The sequence below is a fragment of the Rhamphochromis longiceps genome, linkage group LG4 (genome assembly GCF_057381845.1).
Source record: "Rhamphochromis longiceps isolate RC_006_pf linkage group LG4, R_longiceps_female_GT1.1, whole genome shotgun sequence".
NCBI classification, from domain to species: Eukaryota; Metazoa; Chordata; class Actinopteri; order Cichliformes; family Cichlidae; genus Rhamphochromis; species Rhamphochromis longiceps.
The window spans coordinates 9072933-9085691 of NC_140560.1; the positions used below are offsets into that span (position 1 = coordinate 9072933).

The window sequence follows — 12759 nt, forward strand, 5'->3', positions numbered from 1 at the left end:
CATCAAGGGAGATGGCATAAAGGGGGCAAATACTCTTTCACAGCACTGCATGCTTGCCCGTATGGTGCTTTTGCCCATGGCCATTTGGGACCCTTGAGCTCCTGAATACATCTGTTATACAAATGTCAGAAGATGTGATGTCACTTTGTCATCCAGTTAATGAGGGCGAGAAACAGTGAGCATTAACCGGCCCTAACCTTCTCTCTTTCTCCCAGTATGGACAGAGATGGGACTATGACTATTGACTGGAATGAATGGCGTGATCACTTCCTGTTCAACCCTTTGCACAACATGGAGGAAATTGTCCACCACTGGAAGCACTCCCATGTAGGAGTGTTTTTTTTTTGTTTTTGTTTTTCACTTTTAAATGTTATAAATGATTATAAATGATTAATAAATGTTAACATCCTGACAGTATTTATATTTTCATGCTAATGGGTTATTAGGATGAAAATATTTGGTCGTATTTGGCCAAAACATAATCAAGTTGAACTGTGAACTACACTGTTTTCATTCATACCTCATATAGATGTAGATTATGTAACAGTTAGCATGTGTTGGCAAGATGCAGTGGCGAAGAACGAGCAAACACAAACACAGTTTCTATCTTTCTAATGTTGTTTTAGATGTTTGACATCGGGGAACACCTGACAGTGCCTGATGAGTTTTCAGAGCGGGAGCGGCAATCAGGTTTGGTATGGAGGCAGCTGGTTGCTGGAGCCATGGCAGGGGCAGTGTCCCGGACAGGAACTGCTCCACTGGACCGTCTCAAGGTCTTCCTGCAAGTGGGTATTCACACTGTCCTGCCACTGATACACACATTTAGTTTACTATATAATGACCTGAAAAGAGCCAGAGACATTAGTCGACTTAATGCTCTGTGTAATTTCCAGTGATTGTTGTTATTGCTACACCCAGTCCTTAACGGACACATATTGTGAAACTCCACCTCTGTGAAGAGGTTTTTTTCCAAAGTATGAGTTTTGAACATTTGAAGCCTTCTTATAGCCTCTTCAGCAACAAGATTACCTTCCAGCTTTACAGCAATTACTTCCCCGTCTTTGTATGTGCATTCTGAGTAGATGCTTCCATGTGGTTGTTCACACAAAACTAAAACAAAGATGCCAACAGGTAAGAAGGAAGAAAAACATTAATAAACATTGAGAAAAAACCACTAGATGATCCATTAGAAGTTCAAAAGTTCCATATGAACACCAAGATTGGTCACTTTTGTCATTGGCTGTGTGTGGCAGGCAGGAATGGAGGACCCAAATACAGTCTCTCTGAGGCGAAAAGTGAACTCCAAAACAGCTTTATTGCTGGACACAAGGAAAACTAACTAAACTGAGGAGTACAAAATAACCTAGACAGACAGAACGCAACGTGAATGAGGGAGAACGCAACGGAGGACAGAAGAAACAAAGGGCTTAAATACACGGGGAACACAGCTGGGGCTAACATCACACAACGAGACAGGACACAAAGCTGAACATAACACGTGAGACGAGGAACCTTCAAAGTAAGTGAAGCAAAACAGAACATGGCCCACATGGAAGTAATGGGAACACAAACTGACATACACACACAGACGAGACCAGAAAATAACAGACGTGAAAACACAAGTGAGACAACGAGACACAAGAACACAGGGAAGGCACCATAAAAAAACTGAGAACTACACATCAGGAATACTAAATATAACTAGGGGAGCTAGAAATACAAAACTAAATAATAGAAACACTAAATCAAAGAACGTAGATGAACAAAACCGTTTTCAGAAGCCACTGGGCAACTGTGGGTGCTTCTGACTTGAACCAGTAAATTTTTATCATTTTTCTTGCAGTCATGAGGAGAAAATTTAGGAGAAAGCGCTGCTCATAGGAGAAACCATCAGGAAAGATATCCCAAAAAAAGATAAGAGTATCCATTGGGAGGTTGACTGACAATATGTTTTGCATAATGTTCTTAATATCCATCCAGCTCTGTTGTATGCAAACACAGTCCCAAAAGAGATGCGTCTGGTCCCCCCAAACCCCACAATTTCTCCAACACTTATCACCAGAGATGGGCAGTAAAAAAATTGAAAAAAGTTGGAAAAAGTAACGCGTTACTGTAATCTGATTACTTTTTCAAGTAGCAAGTAAGGTAAGGGATTACTATTGCCAAAAAAGTAATTAGATTACTGTTACTTTCCTGTAAGCACGCTGCGTTACTGCATTACTAAAGCCGTGATTTTTTTGCGAGTGTCTCATGACAATGACGTAAGCGAGTGCAACGTTCGTTGCAACAGCTGTGTGCAGATCAACAATGGATAATATGTAGAGTGCGGGAGAGCTTATGACCGTGCAGCGTTTAACGCGTGGAAGTACTGACCTTACTTTGAGTTTGATTCCGTAAAAAGTGACAAAAACATTAGCGTCCACTGTTCACTGCGTGGGAAGAAAACTTATTTTTACAGCGAAAAAAACCCCTAAACTTCAGAGCAAGCACCGAGTATGCTGCCACGGGAATGTGAAATTCACAGAGAAACTCACAGATTCTTCCACTGACCGCTGCGGCACACCTGCACCAGGGCAAACCTCCGCCTGCCGCACTCCTGCTAAACAGGTGAAAATAGAGCAACAGGACCGCTGAGTCTTTGATTTTATTTATTTTCTACTGTATTTCACTTTCATCTATTTGAAAGACTGAGTGTAAACACAAAAAAAATATTTTATTTTATGTGCTGGAATGTGCAGAAAATAGGTTTAAATGTTAAACAAATTTCTTCCAGTCAGAGAATGTTGCATATAATTACATTTTTGCTTGATGCATAAAGTTAAAAGATTAAAACTAATAAAACAAGTTTTAAAAAGAGACTTTTCCATTTGATTACATTTTGTATGATGGATTATGCAGAAAAAGTAGAATTGGGCTAAAAGATCTATCGCTTTATCACCTATTCAGGTTGTAAATCATGTTTTTAAAAAGTTACTAAGTAACTAATTACTTTTGGAAAAAGTAATCAGTAAAGTAAAGGGATTACTTTTGGGGTAAAGTAATCAGTAATTAGTTACTGATTACTTTTTTCAAGTAACTTGACCAACACTGCTTATCACTGACACTACTTTTGGAAAGAAAGGTTTTCAGTGGAGTTCTAAAATCTTAATTTAACCTTTCTCCGCCCACCTCTCAAAACTCAGATCTGACAATGATGGAAGGAACTCAACATTTCCATTTACGGGAACAGCTTGAGACATGGTTGAGTCTGACCCTTGGTTGTGTAATCTGCCAGATAAATTTAGATGTAATGCCTTCTAATAATTTGAATGCAGACTGTGGGATCAAAATGGGTAGGTTCTGAAATAGGAATAATAGGCGTGGAAGAATATTCATCCTTATACATTCAATCCTCCCCATAAGAGTGAGTGGGAGTAGGTTCCATCTGTCCAAGTCCCTCCTTGAATAACCGATCATAATTGAGTGCAAGTAACTGATTGGTTTTAGGAGTAATAATTATCCCCAAGTATCTGAAACCCTGTTTAGAGTGTCTAAAAGATACAAGATGATCTAGCTGTGTGGGCCAGTTCCCAACAATCATTAATGTTGCGTCTGTGTTTCCACATGCCCCGCTAGTTTAGAGACTTATTCCTCATGAAGAACACAAGACATAACAGAACATCTTCAACCGGTCTTTAACTCGCTAACGAGGGAAGCCTTGGTCAGAACCAGGCGGTGGAGCAATGCTCCTCTCCTTTCTCTAGCCCAAATCCTCTGTGAGCAACACAAGGTGGTGAATAACACACCCTTGGTAAATTCAAAAACCCAGAAAAATTGGCTGGCGTGGGTGGTCAGGATCAAAGGAATGGCTTTGATCCTACTGCTTGAACTAAGACTTTACAAATTTAAGAACCACAATGACAACATTCAACAATTTGACTTAACAATTAACGCCTCAGATTTGTTTGTATTTATTTTATAACCTGACACTGTACCATAATCTTTAAGATTGCTCAGAAGGGCTGGGACAGAGGTGACCAGATTCTCTAAAAATAGCAAAATATCATCTGCGAAAAGTGACAGCTTATATTGTGTATTGGTTTCATTTCTAATTCCTTGTATGAGAGGGTTGGATCTGATCAGTTCAGCTAACGGTTCAATACTGAGAGCAAATAAGGACGGCGCTAACATTTCACCCTGTCTAGTGCAGTGGCCTAGAGAGAAGAAGTCAGTAGCCATTAACCCTTACCCGAGACTTGGGATTTTTATATAATGTTTGGACCCATGAAATAAAAGTGACATTGATGAAGTATTTTTCAATTACATGTTTCAGCTTATATTATTGAATCTCATAGCGCTGCATACACACTTATAAAAGGTGAAGTTTTACTTGATATTTAATATTGCATTGTAATAATGTACACCTTAGTTTGCCCTTGTGTTTTGCAGCTTTGTGCATTTATTCCACTTACTTCTATGCTCCTGATGTTCCCTTAACAAGTTCTTCCTGTTTCATTTTTTAATATCCTATCTAATCTAATGTATGTTGCATTTGGGTTTGTTATCTAGTTTTCCTAATTAGTTGCAGTTCCCTGGTGTTCCCATCTCCCTAATTACCTTGTGTGTGTTTATAGCCCTCGTCTTCTATAGTTTATTATATATTTATCATCCTGTTTATTGTTTCCTGTGTTCACCTTAGTTTCCTAGCTCCCAGTATTTTCCCAGCATTGTTTTATGGATTCTGGTTCTGGTTCAATAAAAGATTTCACACCACATTGCTGCTCACTTCTGCCTGTGTGCTTTGCAGAGTGTCATAGCCTCCTGCACATCCCATTCATCCTGCTATAGATAGGCTTAAGCTGCTGTTGGATCGTTGCTTGTGTTAAGAAACTGAAGACACTTTTAGTCAAAGCCACCAGACTCCACTGGAAAAAATGACAATTTTACCTGCGATGCAAATAACCTGTTGTTGCCTCGATCATTTTTTGGGTGACTGATGTTTTAAGACAGTAATTCTAAAATCGACTGTGTTAAACAGTCACACAGTAACCTTGTGTCCTCCAAGATAAAGTTAGAGTTTGGTTTCATTTTTGTTCCTGTAAGTTGAATCTGGTGGGTTTAAGAGAAATACCTCTCCGTCAGTCACAGGGCTCTTCCTGAAAGACAGAGATGCAGACATTCTAATTTGATTTAGAAAAAGAGGACCAAACTAGGGGTTAACATTAATAGTAAAAAAAATGATCTGTGTGGTATTTTGGGCTGAAACTTTAAATATACAGTAACTTATGACTATCATTTATTTGTCTGGAAGTGGTATTTATTGAGACATTCAGGTAAACAGTAGTCAGGATTGTATTGCTCTTGTATGCACATATCTTATGCTTGTACTGTGTGGCAGCTGAGCATCAGCCAAAGCAGTGATGACACAACATCAGACTGTCCTGCACTATTGTTATACTGTTATATGTTGTACATACTTCACACTACAAAGTCTGTCATTATGACAATAGCTCATAATGACAGATGCCTGCAAGCTGCATGCATCATATTTTAATAGAACGATCTGGATATAATTTTGAGGCTATGGGCTAAATAATCCACCCCTAGTTATACATATGTCACATATCTTTTATAACAGCTGAGAGAAGGGCACAAATACTGTATGCTTGAGTATCATAATGACAACAAAGTTGACTTGGATGTGATGAAGTTACTAGTTCCAGTCCAGTTTTTACATGTTAGCTTAGCTAATAGCCATCACCATTTTGTCCGTCTGTATCTGGAAGTCCCACAGGATCTTAGCTCGGTCATTCTCCACCACCCTTGAGGGCGTCTCCCATTTTGACCTCGGGACTTCCAGGCCATACTCGGCACAGATGTTTCTGTATACTATGCCACTGTATACCAGCCACTTGGTTATGGCGTTCAATGTATGCCCTGCCTGCTAGCATCTTGCACCCTGGTGTTATTTGCTGGATTGTCTCAGGGGCATCTTTACACAGCCTGGTGTTATAGACCCCAGCCTCTATGGATCTTGTGTTCAGAGTTTGTTCCTGTGCGGCCATGATTAGTGCCTCTGTGCTGTCTTTCAGTTCAGCTTTCTCCAGCCACTGGTAGGTTTTCTGGATGTCAGCCACCTCTGCTATCTGCCAGTGGTACATAAAGTGCTGGGGCCTGTCCTTCCATGATGGTTCTTCCTCTTTCTCCTCTTTCTTGGGTTTCTGCTGCATGAGGTATTCACTGGATGTTCGTTGTCTCATCCTGGATTATGGTGCTGATGCTCACACTTCCACTTAGCATCCAGCCTCAGGGTGCTGGACTTGGAGTGAAACCCTCCATGCATGGTCAGGAGCTTCCTTGTCTTGATGTCAGTGGCTTCTATCACTTCCTTTGGCCAGCTTATTATCCCAGCAGGTTAAGGATCACAGGCTTTTTTTGTTTTACCTTTTTAACCATCAAATTTTATAATATGCAATAAAACAAGAATCTACAACTTTCTTTTTTTGCTCAAATGTTGCTGTTAGAACTTAAATTCATATAATTCATAAATTCATATAAATCACTAAAATATTTTTATAATTATCAGAGAAAGTTCATTTTGGTGCTTATCAGTTTTCCTATACATATCAGTGAATGTGTAATTGAGATGCATTAAATTAGCAAGAAAAGCACTATGAATTTCAGCCAGTTTATTAATATTAGTTTAAAGTGGTTAATGTGCTGACATATCACCAACCTACTCAGTGCAGCACCAGTGTATCTATGTCTACATTAATAACATTTGAAGTTATTTCTAAGCGATTTGAAGAGTCTGTTGTAGTGAGCAGAGTTTCCTCTGAGTCAGATGAACAATAAAACAAAACAAAACAGCAAAACAAAGCAACACTGGGGTGTAGAACCTTAAAGATAAGACAAAGATGACAAGAAAACCAGAGAGAGAGAAAAGAAGAGAAACAAAGTGAAAATGAGACAAAAATCAACAAAGCAGCATATTCTTAAAGAGAAGTAATGCACTGGCTAGCTCAGCAACACCAAAAGGCCTGTTCTTCTTCAACAAACATGTAGAAGAACACCAAAAGAGAGGTTATACTTTCATACCATCTGGCTCTGCCGAGAACACACTCAAGGAAGTAAGCATATCATTGTCAGAGTCTGCAATCAAGAGCCTCGTTCATGAACGTAAATATAAAAGGTCCAAACAAGGACTCAAGAACAGGTAGAGCAGAGTAGACTGTTCCAGAAAAGCATTGAAAAGAGCCTTCTCAATTGTGAAAAAGAAAACAATATTTGGACATAAGAAAGATTTCCTTGTGCCAGAATGATGGAAAGAGGAAAAGTATCAAAAAGGCTGTGAACAGCTCTTCAATATAATCTATTAAATATGGCAGAGGAAGGTCATTACTGTTTATTGATAGCAAGAAATGCTCTTGATTATTAATGGCTGTTAAGTGAATAGCACACTAACATCCATAGGCTGCACTGATATTCACTAACAGAAATGAAGCAAACCACATGGTGGGTAGTTTGAGTGGGTGGTTGGGCTGTTCACAGCAAAAAAGACACAGAGCCAAGTATGTGGTGAGAGCTGGAAATATTTTAGTCACTTAGGTAACAGTGGGTATTTATCCAGGTTTAAATCTGTCCTCGTTGCCCTCATGTCTTCATGTAAGCATTATTTCACTTTGTGTCCAGTCACAGTGACTACAATCTGCAGATTTGTAGCAGATGCATGAGCTGCTTGATTATGGCAATCACTGTAACCACAATGTGGCAAGGGTGTGGCCCAGGAGGCATCCTTGTCAGATGCCCAAACCACCTCAGCTGGCTCCTTTCGATGTGGAGGAGCAGCGGCTCTACTCTGAGTCCCTCCCGGATGGCTGAGCTTCTCACCCTATCTCTAAGGGAGAGGCCAGCCACCCTTCGAAGGAAGCTCATTTCCGCCGCTTGTATCCGCAATCTCGTTCTTTCGGTCACTACCCACAGCTCGTGGCCATTGTTGAGGGTAGGGACGTAGATCGACCGGTAAATTGAGAGCTTCGCTTTTACACTCAGCTCCCTCTTCAACTGTCGATCTCTGGCTCCAACCAATTACCCTCAGGGGTGATATAAGCTGGAGAAGAGCAGTGTGGAAGAGGAAGGAGAGGTTTCTGGTGGTTTTCCCTCTGTGCTGGTCAGAGTGGGCTACTGACTTAGGTGTGGAACAGCCTGCTGCGTGTGACCAGCCTTCTGGTGTGTGGCTCTGGTGTGTGAGTAGTGCTTAACTGAGCAGTGATTGCCCATGAGTGATGGCGGCCTTCATTAGTTTGTGTGGCCTGCCTGGATATTGTTTGTTAGCAGCGTTGCTGTCTCTTTCTGTTGAAGCCTTATTGTTGCTTTCTTTGTTGAGTGGTCATTACCACTTTGGGTTGACCTCCCTGATTTCTTATTAAAAAGCAGCGGTGCTGTCTCCTTTTGTTGTTGCCATTTGTAATTATTGAGGTGTTTGCCTACAATAAAGATCTCTTTTATATTAAATACCTCTGCCTGGCGTTCTTTTCATTCCACCTGGATCTAACTGTTACTGTCCCCCACCCTCATCGCCTAGCATTTAAGAGGGGACGTAACAAAGTGGGGGCTCGTCCGGGATCGGAATGAAAGGAATTGGGTTGATTACAAGTGCGTACAGGTGTTTGTGTGTTGTGTGAAGGTCATTTGGCAACTGCTGCTCTCCCCGGCTAGCACAGGGGAGTGCCTTGCGTTGGCCGCGGGATGTGTGGGCCATCCTGCTACAGTGCAAGCTGGTGGGCAAGGCGCAGGAAGTTTGTTCCTCGTTGTCCGCTGAATGCAGCTTGGACTACGACAAACTGAAAAGTGCAATCCTGTTAGCCTATGAACTAGTTCCCGAGGCTTACAGGCAGCGATTTCGGGGGCTGAAAAAGGTGCAGGGTCAATCCTTCCTGGATTTTGCAAGAGAAAAGAGTATCCTCTTTGATCGGTGGTGTATGGCCTGTAAAGCTGCAGACCTAGCTTCGGTACGGGAATTGATTCTCATTGAGGAGTTCAAAAATTGCGTCACCGAGCGGATGGCGGTATATCTGAATGAGCAGAAGGTCTCTACGTTGCAGCAGACCGCGACCCTGGCTGACGAGTTCGCACTCGTCCATAAAACCAGTGTTGTTAAGCATGAGCGACGCGACATACTAGCAAAGGCTAGTGGTGAGCAAGACACAAGGAGAGAGGTGCCTGTGCCTCGTCCCAGGTCAGACCGGAAATGTTTCTATTGTTTTAAATCCGGCCATTTAATAGCGGATTGCGAGGCCTACAGGCAAAGACAGCCAGTTTCAACACCACGTAAACCAAAAGGGATAGGGCTGATTAAAAACGCTTCTTCTGGTAGTAGACCACTTAGCACTGAAACGCCTGACGAATGTTTTAAACCCTTCATTTTCAAAGGAGCGGTGTCACTCTCTGGTAAGCCTGGAGATGGGCGTAATGTGACCATTCTACGTGACACAGGTGGTTCACAGTCCCTCATACTGGCTAGCGCCCTTGCCTTTGATGAAAAGACCGCCAGCGGCACTGATGTTATTGTTAGAGGCGTTGGAATGACTTATGTGCCAGCCCCCCTCCATTGAATTTGGGTGCAGAGTGACCTGATAAGCGGTGTTTTTCCTGTAGCTGTGTGTCCTTGTTTCCCGATTGATGGTGTAGACTTCATAATGGGCAATGACATTGCAGGCGGGAAGGTTTATCCTACCCCAGAGGTCATAACGACCCCTGACCCAAGCCCCTTGCCAGATGCTTTAAACCGGCAGCACCCGGATGTATTTCCTGTAGGTGTTCTTACCCGGTCACAGGCCCATCGGCGGGGAGAAGTGGTTGACTTGTCAGGGTCAGTGGTCGGCTCTATGCTGGAGATGGATGTGATGCCCTTGGAGGAGGAGGTGGGTCCTGATGCCAAGGAACTGGCTCAAGAAGTGGCTGAGCCTGCTCCTGAACTCGCAGCCCCCCCTCTCCTCACACGGGAGGCCCTTATTATCGCTCAGAAAGAAGACCCGTCGTTAACCAAATGTTTTGCTGCCGTAGATGAGAGTGATCATCCGACAGGAGACAGGAAGCAGACGTTTGTTGTTTTTGATGGATTGCTAATGCGCAGGTGGACTTCAAAGCCAGGGGAGGACTGGAGTGTAGTCCAACAGATAGTGGTCCCGGCTAGTTTACGTCAGCACGTGCTACAGTTAGCCCATGACCATTCATGGTCAGGACATTTGGGGATAACTAAAACATATGACCGTATTCTGCAGCACTTCTTCTGGCCGGCAATGAAGACAGATGTTGCGAAGTACTGTAATACTTGTCATACGTGTCAACTGGTGGGCAAACCAAATCAAACTGTGCCCCCCGCCCCACTATGTCCAATACCAGCTGTTGGTGAGCCATTCGAGCATGTTTTGGTCGATTGTGTTGGTCCGTTGCCAAGAACACGAGCAGGCAATCAGTTTTTGTTGACCATAATGTGTTTGTCCACGCGGTTCCCCGAAGCAATTCCTCTGCGGAGGGTCACCACTGCAAACATTACTATGGCGCTAATCAAATTTTTCACCACCTTTGGTCTTCCAAAAACAGTGCAAACAGACCAGGGAACTAACTTCTTATCTCGAGCATTCAAACAGACTTTAGCTTCCCTGGGCGTCTCTCATTCTGTGTCTAGTGCTTATCACCCAGAGTCGCAGGGTGCACTTGAGCGTTGGCACCAAACACTTAAGGCTATGCTAAAAAAGTACTGCCATGACACGGGCAGAAGCTGGGATGAGGGTGTCCCCTTTGTACTGTTCGCAATACGCAATGTTAAGCAGGAGTCCTTAGGGTTCAGCCCAGCTACACTTGTGTTTGGCCGTGAGGTGCGGGGTCCGCTAAAGGTGTTGAAAGAGAGGTTCCTTAGTGGGGGTGCTCCAAAAACTAACGTGGCAGATTTTGTAAAGACATGTAAGGATCATTGGCAACGTGCTACCTCATTAGCTAAAGAGGCCCTGTGTACTGCCCAGGCGTGCATGAAGACGTGGCATGACAGAAAGGCTGTGAAAAGGCATTTTCAGGCTGGGGACAAGGTTTTAGTGTTGCTACCGGTGCCTGGTTCTGCTCTTACGGCCCGTTTCGCGGGACCGTACGTCATAGTGAGGAAAGTGTCTGAGACAGATTATGTTCTCAGTACCCCAGAGCGCAGGAGGAAAACACGCCTGTGCCACATCAACATGTTAAAACCCTACCATGATAGGGAAACCCATGAGACTGTTGCCAGTGCGGCAACCTCCAGCTCTGTCTCCGCCACCGTGCTGAGTGTAGAGGCCAGTGCTGACGACGATCTGCATATTGTTACGACCCGTCTAGGGCCAGGCCATAACATGAGCGAGGCACTCGCTTCCCCCCCAAGACCCAAGCAGTCACACGAAACCAATCCGTTAGATATGAGGTGATTTATTTACAATGTGAATAAAGAGAACCAAAACGGGAGTGTCAACACTTCAGGGTGAGCCAAGGCCAAAACAATAAACAAAACAAACCTACACAAATCCCGCACCCCTGACCTTACCAAAACAAAGTCAAAAATAAAGACAGAGTCTGACCTCCTTAACTAACTCAAAACAGGAGAAAACGGGTGATCAAAAGAAATGGCAGCTCACCCCTACCCACTCCACTTCCACAACTTTCAAGCGTATACTGCAGCCAGCGGCTACCACAGGACTACTGCTGGGTGATGAGGAGAAACGCGAGGGCCTCTCCCGCTGTAGCACTCCAGCCTCCTTTTAATGGGCGGGTCCTCCAGCTGGATCCAATCACGCCGGGGCAGTATATCCACGCACCAATCGGAACAGGGCCCTGGCACAGCTAAATTAACATAGAAAAAACACAACACCTGCACAAACAAACACATGGACATACAAGTTCGTAACAATATACTTTCTGAGGGACAACAGTGTGGACGGTTGGCGAATTCAGCTTACTTAGCCGAAGTAACGGCCCACCTGTCTCATCTGTCCCCTTCACAATGCGAAGATGTGCTTAATCTACTGCACTCCTACCCCTCTCTCTTTGGTGATGTGCCCTCGCGTACTAATGTTTGTGAACATGATATCGATGTTGGGGACGCAACCCCAATCAAACAGCACGCGTACCGCTGCCCTATGGGAAAGCGCGAGGTGATGAGGAAGGAGGTCAGTTATCTAGCGGAGAATGGTTTGGCGAAACCGAGTCACAGCCCTTGGATCTCTCCATGTTTACTTACGCCCAAGTCTGATGGCACCCCACGTTTCTGCACCGACTACCGTAGGGTAAATGCAGTGACTGTCGCCGATTCTTTTCCACTTCCTCGTATGGAGGACTGCATTGACAACATAGGTCCTGCCACATTTATTTCCAAACTGGACCTTCTTAAAGGATATTGGCAGGTGCCTTTGACCCCCAGAGCCTCTGACATTTCTGCATTTGTCACACCCGACCATTTCATGCAGTACACCGTGATGGCGTTTGGCATGAAAAACGCTCCGGCCACATTTCAGCGGTTGATGCAGCTGGTTGTAGGAGACGTGCCTCAATGTAATGTGTACTTGGATGATGTGGTGATATACACAGCCACGTGGGAAGAGCATGTGGCCATCCTACGATCAGTATTTCAGCGACTGGCTGACGCCTCGTTGACTCTAAATCTCGCTAAGTGCGAGTTCGCCAAAGCGACAGTCATGTACCTGGGGAAACAGGTGGGTTTCGGGCGGGTACGCCCAGTGGAGGCAAAAGTCGAGGCTA

The 12759-nt window shown here is 43.8% G+C and overlaps 1 protein-coding gene across 1 annotated transcript in view; it reads left to right on the top strand.

The window, feature by feature from the left end:
- LOC146670978 (mitochondrial adenyl nucleotide antiporter SLC25A23-like) overlaps nt 1–12759 on the top strand; it is a 49612-nt gene that overhangs the window by 11911 nt on the left and 24942 nt on the right. Inside the window, exons 4-5 of the mRNA XM_085403115.1 lie at nt 216–327; nt 627–785. Of these exons, the coding sequence (XP_085259241.1) occupies nt 216–327; nt 627–785 (271 nt within the window). The remainder of the gene's footprint in view (nt 1–215; nt 328–626; nt 786–12759) is intronic.